At 35.6% G+C, this 13,344-nt stretch overlaps 1 protein-coding gene across 2 annotated transcripts in view; it reads left to right on the forward strand.

The window, feature by feature from the left end:
• The window catches only part of TP53BP2 (tumor protein p53 binding protein 2), a 73,703-nt gene that overhangs the window by 22,909 nt on the left and 37,450 nt on the right, over nucleotides 1–13,344 (forward strand). The window contains exon 2 of one of the 2 annotated variants that reach the window (XM_069062602.1): nucleotides 8,566–8,713. The exons of the other annotated variant lie outside the window; for it this stretch is intronic. Within the exon in view, the coding sequence (XP_068918703.1) occupies nucleotides 8,566–8,713 (148 nt within the window). The remainder of the gene's footprint in view (nucleotides 1–8,565; nucleotides 8,714–13,344) is intronic. 2 annotated transcript variants of the gene reach the window in all.

A 13,344-nucleotide genomic window follows, 5' to 3' on the forward strand; every position in this document is an offset into this window, starting at 1 on the left:
TGTTGTTGCCACTGCTTAGAATGTTTGGAACCCTTCCTTTTAAAAAAAAATTATATCTTTGTGTGTTTTTTTTTTTAATATAGTGATTTCAGGATATATATTCTCCATTCCTTTAAATTGTCTGGACATGTATTTACATCTTTCTTCTCCTGAACTGAACCCTGTCTTGTCACAAAGAAAAAAAAAAGTTAAACAAAAACACCTGATAGAGTTACTGTGTCTGACAGAATATTCAACATTAGACCTTACTCCACTAACCTATTCCCAGGAGAGAGGTCTGTTTCACTATCTGTTCTCCTACACCACTAATGGTTTTTCAGTTACTCAGAGGAATTTGGCTTTCTTTTAGTGATCTTTTAATTTACATTGTAGTAGAAACTCAGTCTTCAAACAGGTAAGAAACTTCAGGTTTTAACACAACTTTAGTGTACTTTATGTGTCCTGCGTTTTCTGGGAAGAAACTCTCTCTGTCTAAAGAAACTGATTTATACTTTTCTTTTGTCTATTATTGTTAAGGAAAGTTTGGGTGGATTTTTTAAAAAATTGACCAAAAGGAAATGAGCTACTAATAGTTCAGATTACTGTGGGTTCAAATAGAGGATTTCCTATTTAACTCCATGGATGTTGCATCATTTCCTTTTTGTTATTTATGGATAAGTGCCAGTGCATTTAAACTTGAGTATTTGTTCAGTAGCTGAGAAGGAAACACATACTGTATACTTGATGTACTTTTTAGGTAACTTATTAAATATTTTATCTTAAGTTTTGTGACTTTTTATAACAAAGAACTAAATATGAGATGGAAAAGTGAAATTAATTTCTTTTTGGCCAGTTAATCCTTCAATGTAAGTTGCTTATCTAAGCCTTTACTGTGTACATTTTTACGTCCTTTACATTGGGTGAAAATCAATTAAGTTTTGAAAAGTGCTTTAAACATGACTGTTAGAAGATGGAATCAGAATTGTAAAGTCAGCATGAATTTTTAATAGAACTGCCTTCTAACTTCAGGTTGGTTTTTATCTTTTCATGCACAGAACACTTTCCCCTTGGTTTCTGACTTGTTTTTTCCTGGCCTTCCTTTTTCATTGGCCATTTTTACTTTGGTTTTGGTTTTTTGCTGGACTGACTGTATTGAGTTTTATCCAGTCTGTGGATATCTTTCAAGACTGAATTCCAACTTCTTTCTGCCTTCATTCCATTGAAGAGTTCATCCTTGCATTGTGAACCACCACTTGTATTCGAATAACTGATTTACATATATAAAATGAATCCCTTAACAGATATTTATTAAACACCTGTATGTTCTAGACACTGGGGGGTTACAAATACAAAAATGAGGTGATCTCTGTCCTCAAGAAACTTACATTTTGTACATTCTACTGAGGTATTACAACCTATTCATAGAGAAGTAAATATAGGATACACACATACATATATGTGCATGCCAATATGTGTGTATGTGTATGTATTAACATACATACATATTTGACACATACACATTACCTATCTCTAGGTCTATTTCTGTCTGTATCTATATCTTGCCTCTTGAAATAGGTGGCAATTGAGCTGAACTCTGAAGATGCATGGGAATTTCATAGGGGCAGAGGTAAGGAGGGAGAGTATTAAAGATTTGGAAGAGAGCCTGGACAAAAGTGTAGAGGTGAATATACCAAAATCAAGTCTAAATGGGTTCATGATCTAGGTATAAAAGTTGATACTGTAAGCAGTCTCCTAAAACAAGGAATAGTTTACCTATCAGACTTGTGGAGAGAGAAAGACTTTATGACTAAACAAGAATTAGAGAACATTATAAAATGTAAAATGGATAATTTTGACTACATGAAATTGAAAACTTTCTGTACAAACAAAGCTAATGTAACCAAGATTAAGAGGGAGGTGGGAAATTAGGAAAGAATCTTTACAATCTATGTCTCTGACAAAGGACTCATTTCTAAAATATACAGAGAATTGAGTCAAATTTATAAGAATACAAGTCATTCCCCAGTTGATAAATGGTCAAAGGATATGAATAGGCAGTTTTCAGAGAAAGAAATTAAAGCTATCTATAAGCACATGAAGAAATGCTCTAATTCACTATTGATTAGAGAAATGCAAATCAAAACAAAACAACTCTGAGGTACCCCATCTCACCAGTCAGATTGGCTAAGATGACAAAACAGGAAAATGACAAATGCTGGAGAGGATGTGGGCAAACTGGAACACTAATGCATTGCTGGTGGAGTTGTGAACTGATCCAGCCTTTCTGGAGAGCAATCTGGAATTATGCCCAAAGGGCTATAAATACTTTCATACCCTTTGATCCAGCAATACCACTCCTAGGGTTATATCCCAAAGAGATCATGGAAATGGGAGAAGGACTCATATGTAAAAAAATGTTTATAGCAGCTCTTTCTGTTGTGGCAAAGAATTGGAAATTAAGGGGGTGTCCATCAATTGGGGAATGGCTGAACAAGTTGTGGTATATGCATGTTATAGAATACTATTGTGCTATAAGAAACGAGGAGCAGGCAGTCTTCATATTTACCTGGAGAGGCTTAAAAGAACTGATGCTGAGTGAGAAGAGTAGAACCAGGAGAAATTTGTACACAATAACAGACACAACGTATGTGTTATGACCAACTTTGATAGTCTGGACTCTTCTCAGCAATGCAGTGATATAAGTCAATCCCAAAAGACTCATGATGGAGAGAAAAATGTGCATCCAGAGAACTAGAAAGAACTAAGTTTATATCCAGGTGGAAGCAAAATACCTGATCTTTTTCATTCTCTCATTTGGTTTTATGTTCTCTTTACCATTTTTCATTCCAGCTGGTACAATCCGTCCTTATAATCTGACCAATGTATAATGTGAAAGTATTTACAGATCCTATACTTGACTATAAGCTGTCAAGGGGGGGGGAAGGGAGGGGGACAAAATGTGAAATTCAAGGAATTGTGGAATTGAATCCTGTAAACTAAAAGGAAACAAATTAATTTAAAAAAAAGGGTAGAGGTGAGAGATTGAATGTCATGTATGAGGAACAGCTGGCAGGCCAGTTTGGCTGAAGCACAGTTTGTGCAAAGGACATTAGTGTATAATCATCTAGAAAATAGAGGTTTGAGCCAGTGTGTGAAGGGCTTTAAATGCCAAACAGAGGAGTTGATCTTTTGTCCTAGAGCTGAAGGGAAGCTGCTGGACATTACTGAGCCAGGGGCGTGACATTTTTGGAGCTATTACGCCTATGATTTAGAAATAATCTTTTGGCAGCTGTGAGGTACATAGATGCAAAGAAACCAATTAGGAATCTAAGTGAAAGGTGATGAAGGCTTGAACTAAGGTGATGGCTTTATGTGTGGAGGGAAGAGTTTAGATATACAAAATTTAGAGAAGGCTGAATTAATCAGATTTGGCAGTAACTGATTGGGTATGAGGGATGAGAGAGAGGGAAGAGTCAATTATGACTCATAGTTTAGGAATCTGGGTGATTGGGAGATTAGTAGTGCTCTCCGAAGACAGTCTTATCCACCTTTAACTCTGCCTGCACAAGAGTTAATGGTAGCTTATTTTTGCTAGATCTGCTTCTGTGAATTCCTACATTATATGTAATCTGTATCATACAATTATGTATTGTTTCATGGGTAGTTGTCTTCTCACCTGGATTATAAATTCCTTAAAGGAGAAGATTATTTCTTAAGTTACTTCTGTAATTCTATAGAAACAGAAGAAGCTAGGTGGTACAGTAGAGAAATAAATCTCTGGGCCCTGGGTCAGGAAAATCTGAATTCGAATCTGGCCTCAGATACTTCCTAGCTGTGTGACTCTGTGTGTGAGCCATTTAACCTCTGTCTGCCTCAGTGCTCAGCCTTTTCAATGATAGAATTGAGATATTAATAGCACCCATGTCTCAAGGGTGTTGTGAGAATTAGATGAGACTAAGTGAGAAAATATTTGTAAAACAACATACAATGCGTGGCACATGGTACAGTAGGTACTTAATAAATGTGCATTTTCTACCTCCCTATTGGTTGTTCAGGAAATCTGAACTCTGGCTGAAACATTTCAGAACTTTTACTCATTGCCATGCCTCCTATCTTCTGTCTTGATATTCCTACACACTGCCCCATTGCTTCAGGTGTGCTAAACTACAGGTTGCTTGATTTCCCTTCTTAATATCTTTGCATATAGCATTCCCAATAGCAGCTACCAAAAGGGGGGCTCTTGTCAGCCAGGTTAGAAGGTATGAGACTGCTCTGTCATTCTCACTGAAATACCTTTTGTTAACTAACTTCACCAGACCATTCACTCTTTTTGAGATCCTTTAAGTATAGTGCCTTTGTATTACTTATCGGAAACCTTTCCCAGCTGCCTCTCAGACGTCATTTATTCAGCAGTCATTAAGCACTACTATGTCCAAGGCAGTAGGAATACAGAGAAAAAAAATGAGACTGATTTCTTTGAGAAGTTTGCATTCCACTAGGGTAAACAATATGGATACAAATAAGTGTAACACAAGGAAAATTGAGGAAGGGCACACTATCAACTGAGAGGATTAGGGAAGGTTTCACAGAGAAGGTAGTACCTGAACTGAGCCTTGAAGGATGACAAATTCTGAGAAGTAAAGATTGAGAGAGTTCAGGAAAGCAGGAGGTACAGTATCAGATTTAAAGACTGGCTAGTGGTCTAGAATAACTAAAACTTATAGTTTGTGAATGAGGAGTAGTATGAATAAAGCAGAAAAGTAAATGGAAGCCAGATTGATAACTCTAAATGCCAGATTAAGGAGTTTGCCTCTGGGAAAAAAAAATGCATTTTATAATAGCAATTCTGATTATTTTTATACTGGGGAGTGGCATGGTCAGACCTGTGCCTTAGGATGATCATTTTGGTAGGTGTGTGAAGGGAAGACTGAAATCAGGGAGACCATAAGGAGAGGCTATTATAATAGTCCAGGCAAGAAATGAGAAGAGCTTCAGTTTTAGTGTTGGCTCTGTGAGTTGAAAGGAGCTCTACATAAGAAATGATGTGGAGATAGAACCTGAAAGTCTTATCTGTGTTTGGATATAGGAAGGGAAGAGTCTAGTTAACTCCAAGGTTATGAATCTGAGTGATTGAAAAGGTGATGATGCCTTCATTAGAAATACATGCTAAATCTTGGGAAGCTCGGCAATAAGTATACCTTTCTTTAATATGGTAACAATATCTAAATTCAAAAATTACTACCACCTGTCGTAGAGAAACATTATAGGCATTTCTAATAAGATCAGGGATAAAATAAAGATTTTCATTGTCACCACTGTTATTTGATATAGTTCTAGAATACTAGCTATAGGAATTAGATAAGAAATGAAATTGGGACACCTAGGTGGCACAGTGAATAGAGCACCAAACCTGGAGTTAGGAGGACTTGAGTTCAAATCTGGCCTCAGACACTTGACATACTTAATAGCTGTGTGACTTTGGGCAAATCACTTAACCCCAATTGTCTTGCCTTCTTCCCTCCAAAAAAAAAAAAAGAAATGAAATTGAAGGAATAAGTATAGGCAAAGAAGAAACAAAATGACTATTCTTAGCCGATGAGGTAATGAAGAGATTCCCTTCAGCTAAAAAATTTAATAGAAATAATAACTTCAGTAAAGTAATAGCATATAAAATAAACCCACAAAATTACCAACCATTCTATACATACAAACAACAAAAACCAGCAGGAATATAGAGTAAAAGAAATTCTATTTAAAATTACTACAGAATATATAGAATATCTGGGAGTTTACTTATTGAGAAATATAACACTTATACAAACTACAAAACATTTTACAACAGAGATTTGTAGCCTGGGATCTATGAAATTGTTTTAAAAAATATTTTGAAAATCTTTATTTCAGTATAATTGTTTTCCTTTGTAATACTATGTATTTTATTTTGTGCATTTAATAATATTCTGAGGAGTCCGTAGATTTCATCGATTGCTAAAGGTGGGGTGTCCGTGATACAAAAAGAAACCTCCCAAAACTTAAACTCTGTGGAAATGGACTCAGGAAAGGAATTGGTTATGGTTGGGCTGTGCTTTTGTGAAAAAAAGTTACAATATTACCTAAATTAATTTACCAATACCACTTTAACTTATCATACTAGTGGTTTACCTGATAAAGCTACCAAAGGTTTACTTGAGGGGAACAAAAGGTTGAGAGTATCAAGGAAAATAATGGGGGGAAAAAAGTGGGAAATAAAGGAGGCCTAGAAGTACCAGACTTTAGACAATGTAGTAATTATCAAAAAACAATTTTTTCTCTTGGCTAAAAAAAAATAGAAAAGTTGATCAATAGAACAGTCTAGGAATATGAAATCCAGAAGCAATTGAACACAGCAGCATAGGGTTTAGTATGGATACAAGAATAGACACAAACTGATGGTGTAAGGACTCATTATTTGACAAAAAAAAAATTGTTCCATAGTACTGAGGATAGTGCTTATTTATGTTTGATCTGTATGTATAAATTCCAGATTTTAAATATGATGACTATTATAAGAGTATATTCTGTAAAAAATTATGCTTCAAATTATGTTCCTTTTTTTCCTGTTCCACTTCTGTTAGCTAGATCTGGAGATTTTTTTCAACTGATGAAGATATTTTGAACATGAATAACAACACAGAAATGAAATTTAAATACCATCATTTGTTTCAGAAATAAATGCATCATAGGCATCAAACTGAGATTGATACTAAAATTAGCCGTTACCTATTCAGTCTAAATAATAGATAACCCAGCTTTTTTGAGTATTTTTATCTTTTCATAGTTACTGGTTTACTAAACGGTATCTTTTTTTTTTTTTTTTAGCAGGTTTCTCCCTTTATTTGGGAATGATTCACATTGAAGCTGTGATGTTTTGTGTTTAGTTTCTGTGTATGTGATGACTGTATAATGGTGACAAAGGAAGGTGGATACTGACTTTTATTAACATTTTCCCTACAAAAGTTTTTTGGGAGACTTTTGGGGAGAACAACAAAAAGATGTCCCAGATTTCTTATTTAACTTGTCTTTTTTATTTATTTAAAAAAAATTTTTTTTTTTTTGCCTTTTGGAGGGCAATTGGGGTTAAGTAACTTGCCCAAGGTTACACAGCTAGTTTTGTTTTTTTTTTTTGTGTGTGTGTGGGTGTTAAGTGTTTGAGGCCAGAACTGAACTCGGGTCCTCCTTACTCCAGGGCTGGCGCTTTTACTCACTGTGCCACCTAGTTGTCCCTTAACTTGTCTTTTTTAAAGATGAAAAAAAAAACTATAGAATTTTGTCTCTTTTGATTTACATATACTTAAGATTGTTATCATAGGAATCATTTTGATAAAAAAGTTTTCTTTAAATCTAATATAAACACTGTCTAGTTAAAGGGAAGAATTTATTATCTTCAGGGAAGTTAGATATTAGGATTTTATCATTTAAAATTGGTTTACAACCTTAAACTATGGTTATGCCCTCATACAGATAAGAGCTATATTTGTTATTTGTTGCAGTGACTTCTGTTTATATTCAAGGTAAAAATACCTTGAATATGCTGTTGTCCTGTGTATGCCAAGATGTTTCTGGTATCATAGTTTTTTGTTAAGTATGATGGCCTTCTTTCATGTTAGATACACAGAAAACCTTACATTTTTGTAATAAATCACACCACTCTTTGAAAGGCTTATTCACAACCATGTCTTACAGAACTGTAGTCTGGTGCTTTTGCTCCTAAAGAGTCATTCTATTGGATTATTTGTTATTGAATTTAGTCTTTCTCTTGCCACTTTTCACAGAGCCTTACAATTATTCAGTGTTATATTTCAGTGTGTCTTAATAGTCTTTTTGCCCACCTTGTAGTTACCTGGCTTCAACCTCCTATAATGACTTTTTGGGTATTTGACTATTATTGATCCCCTATTTGTATCCAACTTATTAAGAATTTTATTGTAACAAGGGTTTTTTTAATTCTAATAGTTATTTGGTTAAATATTTGAAAGGCCCAGATGGCTTGTAAATTTGTATGCAGTATGCATGTGAACTTATTTATTCACATTTTTGTGGAAAGGAAATCTTGGTTTGGAACAATAGACTCTTCAAATCTATTTTTGATTAAGTTCATATTAGTGCAGTCAAAGTTGAAAGAGACAAAGCATAACAAAACAAACATCAGTCATGGCAAAAGGGACAGAATTTTTATACCCTTTTTGATTCAGAGTTTGCACAAATTATTTTTCTTTTTTTCTTTTTGCAGGAGGGAATGCAGGACAATTGGGGTTAAGTGACTTGTCCAAGGCCACATGGCTAGTAATTGTTTAGTGTCTGACGTCAGATTTGAACTCAGGTCCTCCTGACCCCAGGGCTGGTGCTCTATTCACTGTGCCACCTAGCTGCCCCTACACAAATTATTTTTAAAATATACTTTACATAAATAGTTTTAAGCAAGGAAAAAGGGATACTTCTCATAGAAGCCTTAAAGCCTTTTACCGTCTGTTTCCGGCCTACATTTTTAGAGTTATGTTCAGTGATGTGATTCAGGCGACATTATTATTTTTTTCCTTTATTTTTTAGATGTTTCTTACGGTGTACCTTAGCAACAATGAACAACACTTCACAGAGGTTCCAGTTACACCAGAAACAACATGCAGAGATGTGGTAGAGCTGTGTAAGGAGCCTGGAGAGAATGACTGCCATTTGGCTGAAGTGTGGGGTGGTTCAGGTAATCTAATTTTATGGCTGTGTCATCATCATCCTTTATTAGTTTGGGGATATTGTAAGATTTTGTTTAAAAAGCACTCCTGTTTATCCTCAAGAAATTTGTAGAAAGAATAGTAGAGTCAGGAGATGTCATTTCCAGTCCTGGCTTTGCCAATGGACACATCAATGTGAATTGTCCTTCAAATAAAGTTCAAGTTTCATATGACAAAACATTTTTGAAGCAGCATAATCTTAAATCTTTAAAAGTATTCTATTTTATGTTAAGGTGAAATTTTGATCTTTTGAATATGAACTTTCAGAACTCAGTACCTGAGGGTTTGTTAGAAACTTATCTTTTTTTCCCCCCTTTTTCTCATGCCCTTAAACAATACAAGGAAAATATGTGTATTTTTATTAAATTAATTATTTGGCTTAATTGGGAGGTTTGAGGAAGAATGTAAAGTTTGGAAAAGTAACTGTAGTCAGTGAAATAGTTCACTGTTTTGTAGTGTAACTAGTCAGCACAGGAGTCTGCCTAGATCCCTTCCCTGATCAAGAGCCTCCTGTGGTTTCTTCTTGCCTTTAAGATCAAGTATCATTCCTATTTGTTTTTTTTCTTTTTTTTTTGTCTTTATTAATTTGTTTACTTTTAATTTACAAGATTCATTACCACAATTCCTTGGGTTTCAAATTTTCTCTCCCCCCCCCTCCCTCCATGGCACCATACAATCAGGTATAGTATCTGCAAATACTTTCACATTAGGCATTAGGTTATAAAGAAGGGTTGTAACATATGGAATGAAGAATGGGAAAGAGGAAACAAAACCAAACAAGAAAACAAAAAAGAGCTGGTAGTTTGCTTCAATCTCAGTTCTTTCTCTGGATGTAAATACCTCTCTCCATCTGAATCTTTTGGGGTTGACTTATGACTCTGGATTGCTGAGAAGAGTCCAGTTTATCAAAGTTGGTTGTCACACATACATTGTGTCTGTAATTGTGTGCAAGTTCCTACTGGCTCTACTCTTCTCACTCAGCATCAGTTCATATAAGCCTCTCCAGGTAAATATGAAGTCCATCTGCTCCTTGTTTCTTATTGCACAATAGTATTCTATAACATGCATATACCACAACTTGTTCAGCCATTCACCAATTGATGAGCACCCCTTTAATTTCCAATTCTTTGCTACCACAAAAAGAGCTGCTATAAATATTTTTGTACATATAAGTCTTTTTCCCACTTCTATGATCTCTTTGGGATACAACCCTAGAAGTGGTATTGCTGGGTCAAAGGGCATGAAATTATTTTTAGCCCTTTGGGCATAATTGCAGATTGCTTTCCAGAATGGTTGTATCAGTTCACAACTCCACCAGGAAAGCTATATTAGTGTTCCAATTTGTCTACATCCTCTCTAGCATTTTTCATTTTCCTGTTTTGTCATTTTAGCCAATCTGACTGGTGAGATGTGGTACCTCAGAGTTGTTTTGATTTGCATTTCTCTAATCAATAGTGATTTAGAGCATTTTTTCATATGTTTATAAATATCTTTAATTTCTTCCTCTGTAAACTGCCTGTTCATATCCTTTGAACATTTATCAATTGGGGGAATGACTTGTATTCTTCTAGATTTGACTCAATTCTCTGTATATTTTAGAAATGAGTCCTTTATCAGTGACATAGGTTGTAAAAATTCTTTCCCAATTTTCCACTTACCTCTTAATTCTGGTTACATTGGCTTTGTTTGTATAGAAGCTTTTCAATTTAATATAATCAAAATTATCCATATTGCATTTTATAATGCCCTCTAATTCTTGTTTGGTCATAAAGTCTTTCCTTCTCCACAAATCTGATGGTAAACTATTCCTTGCTTTCCCAGATTGCTTAGAGTATCAGCCTTTATACCTAGATCATGCACCCATTTAGACTTGATTTTGGTGTATGGTATTAGATAATGGTCTGTGCCCAGTTTCTGCCATACTATATTCCAGTTTCCCCAGCAGTTTTTGTCAGATAGTGAGTTCTTATCCCCAAAACTGGAGTCTTTGGGTTTATCAAACAGTAGATTACTATAGTTATTGACTGCTGAGTCTCATGTACCCAATCTATTCCATTGATCCACTCCTCTATTCCTCAGCCAGTACCAAGTAGTTTTGATGACTGCTGCTTTATAATACAGATTGAAATCTGGTATAGCTAGTCCACCATCCCTAGCATTTCTTTTCATTAATTCCCTTGATATTCTGGACTTTTTGTTCTTCCAAATGAATTTTGTTACTATTTTTCCTAAGCTCTATAAGGTAGTTTTTTGGTAAACTGATTGATATGGCACTAAATATATAATTTAATTTAGCCTGTTTGATTTTTAAAGCCTTTTTCAGTATGTTTCCAACCTACATTTCTAGACTTATTTTATAGGATAATGGATTATAGAGATGAAGGCATTTGAGAGGTCATCTTGTTTAACCCCTACATTTTATAGCTGAGTAAACTGAAGTCTAGAGAAGTGAAGAGTCTTGCCCAAGATCCCACAATCGAGTGACAGACCCAGAATGTGAACATAAATCATTGTATTAAAAATTCATTACTCTTTGTAATGTATTATACTCGTCCACAGTACTTTCAGGTGCTATGTCCCAGCTAAACTCTCCTAACCTGCTTTTTTCCTATGTATGATACTCTTATCTTCCTTCTTCTTGCTAAAGCTCAATATGCAACTAACAACTGCTTTTCAAAAGAGGTATATTCAACTCCAGATGAAGGAATCCTAAAGATACATTATGGCTTTGTTGTTTTTGCCATAAACTCCAGTTTGCATAATCATCCTGTACAGTCACTTGTAATTCCACCAGGCCATTTTGGATAGGCCATAAATCTAGGGCCAATTGTATAGCAGCCTTGGCTTCTTCAAAACCTTTACTCTGCTCAATTCCCCAATCACATTCATATTTCTTCCTAGTAACCTTATATAAGAGTTTCAAAATCTGTCCCAGATGCGGAATCTGGTGCCTCTAATATCCAAATAATCCTATAAATTTTTGGGCTTCTTTCTTATTGGTAGGGATAGGAAAATCCTGAATCTTTTGTCGGACTTGCAGAAGAATCCTTTGCAGCCCCTTATTCCTTTGTATACCCCAAAATTTTATGGTTTGATCTGGCCCTTGAATCTTTGCAGGATTAATTTCTTACCCTTTGCTTTTCATATACTCATTTAAAAGCATTGAACTGTACTCCATTTCTTTTACTTTTTTCCCCCCGGTATTTTAATATCATATATGTAGTGGGTAAGCTGTATATCAGGTAGCTCTTAATTCATCCAAATGTTCAGCCACAATCCTATGACAAATAGTGGGGCTGTGCAGATATCCTTGTGGCAAGTGAGTGTATTGTCTGCCCTGCCAAGTGAAAGCAAACTGGTCACATCATTTAGAATCTATTGGGATGATAAAGAAAGCATTGGCTAAATCAATAACTGTGTACCAAGTCCCATTGTATTTCTGGATCCTTTCTATTAAGGAGACAGTATCTGGAACAGCAACATACAAGGGAGGAGTCACCTTATTCAATTGTCTGTAATTCACTGTCATTTTTCATGTCCCATATGACTTTCATATTGGCCAGACAGGATTATTCCATCGAGTGTAGGGACTTGAGTAGGAAAGGTATTTGGGCAGACATGCTAAATTGCTGTTCCTAAAAGCACAGGTCTGCCTAGCTCCCTTAGGTAATTTAAACACCTCCCTCCTCAGTGAACTATCTCACTGATCAGAGTCACTTTTCCAAACCTTTTCATTCTTCCTTGAACCTCCCAACTGAGTCAAATTATTTAATAATAATATACATATTTTCCTTGTGTTGTTTAAGGACATGAGAAAAAGGGGGGGGGGATCCCCTTCCATCCATTGTAGGGACTAACACTCCTGCCTCAACATATTCTGTTATGGTATGGGTAATTTCATCTTGCCCACCTGGCACATGATACTGCTTCAAAGTAATTACTTCAGAAGGTTCAGGTAGGGGTGGGTAGGTGGCGCAGTGAGTAAAGCGCAGGCCCCGGAGTCAGGAGGACCCGAGTTCGGTTCCGGCTTCAGACACTTAACACCCACACAAAAAAACTAGCCGTGTGACCTTGGGCAAGTTACTTAACCCCAATTGCCCTCCAAAAATGCAAAAAAAAAAAAGAAAGTTCAGGTAAAGTGATTGGGTCCATTTTTATTTTTCCCAATAAAACTGTATTAATTACTGTTTTCCTTACTGCAAATGGGTATCTCCCCTTAGGTAAATTTAGGCATATCTCTCAATGTTTCTATATCAATGATATATTTAGGAATGCGTACAATTACCACAGTATATTCTTTCTTAGGTAATTGTTCAGTTTTCATCATTAGTTTAACTTGTCTGATATTTCAACCCTTCTCAGTCCTGTGATGGTAACAGGAGTTCCATGTTTGAATTTATCCAGGTACCCATGTATAAGGGAGGCCTCCGCCCTGTATCTATTAATGCCCTAGTTAAAATATTTTATCCGTTTTTCCAGTATGTGGTCAGATTGATATGGGGTTTGTAATCCCACCTGTGTGTTCTTTAATCTGAACTGTGGTTTGGCTAATTTCCTATTCTCCCTGAAGGTGTGACGAACTTAGATACAAGGATTCAGT

Source organism: Petaurus breviceps, unplaced genomic scaffold, assembly GCF_028583685.1.
Source record: "Petaurus breviceps papuanus isolate PSGF00001 unplaced genomic scaffold, PetGlider_PUasm1.0 90466, whole genome shotgun sequence".
In the NCBI taxonomy this organism is placed as follows: Eukaryota; Metazoa; Chordata; class Mammalia; order Diprotodontia; family Petauridae; genus Petaurus; species Petaurus breviceps.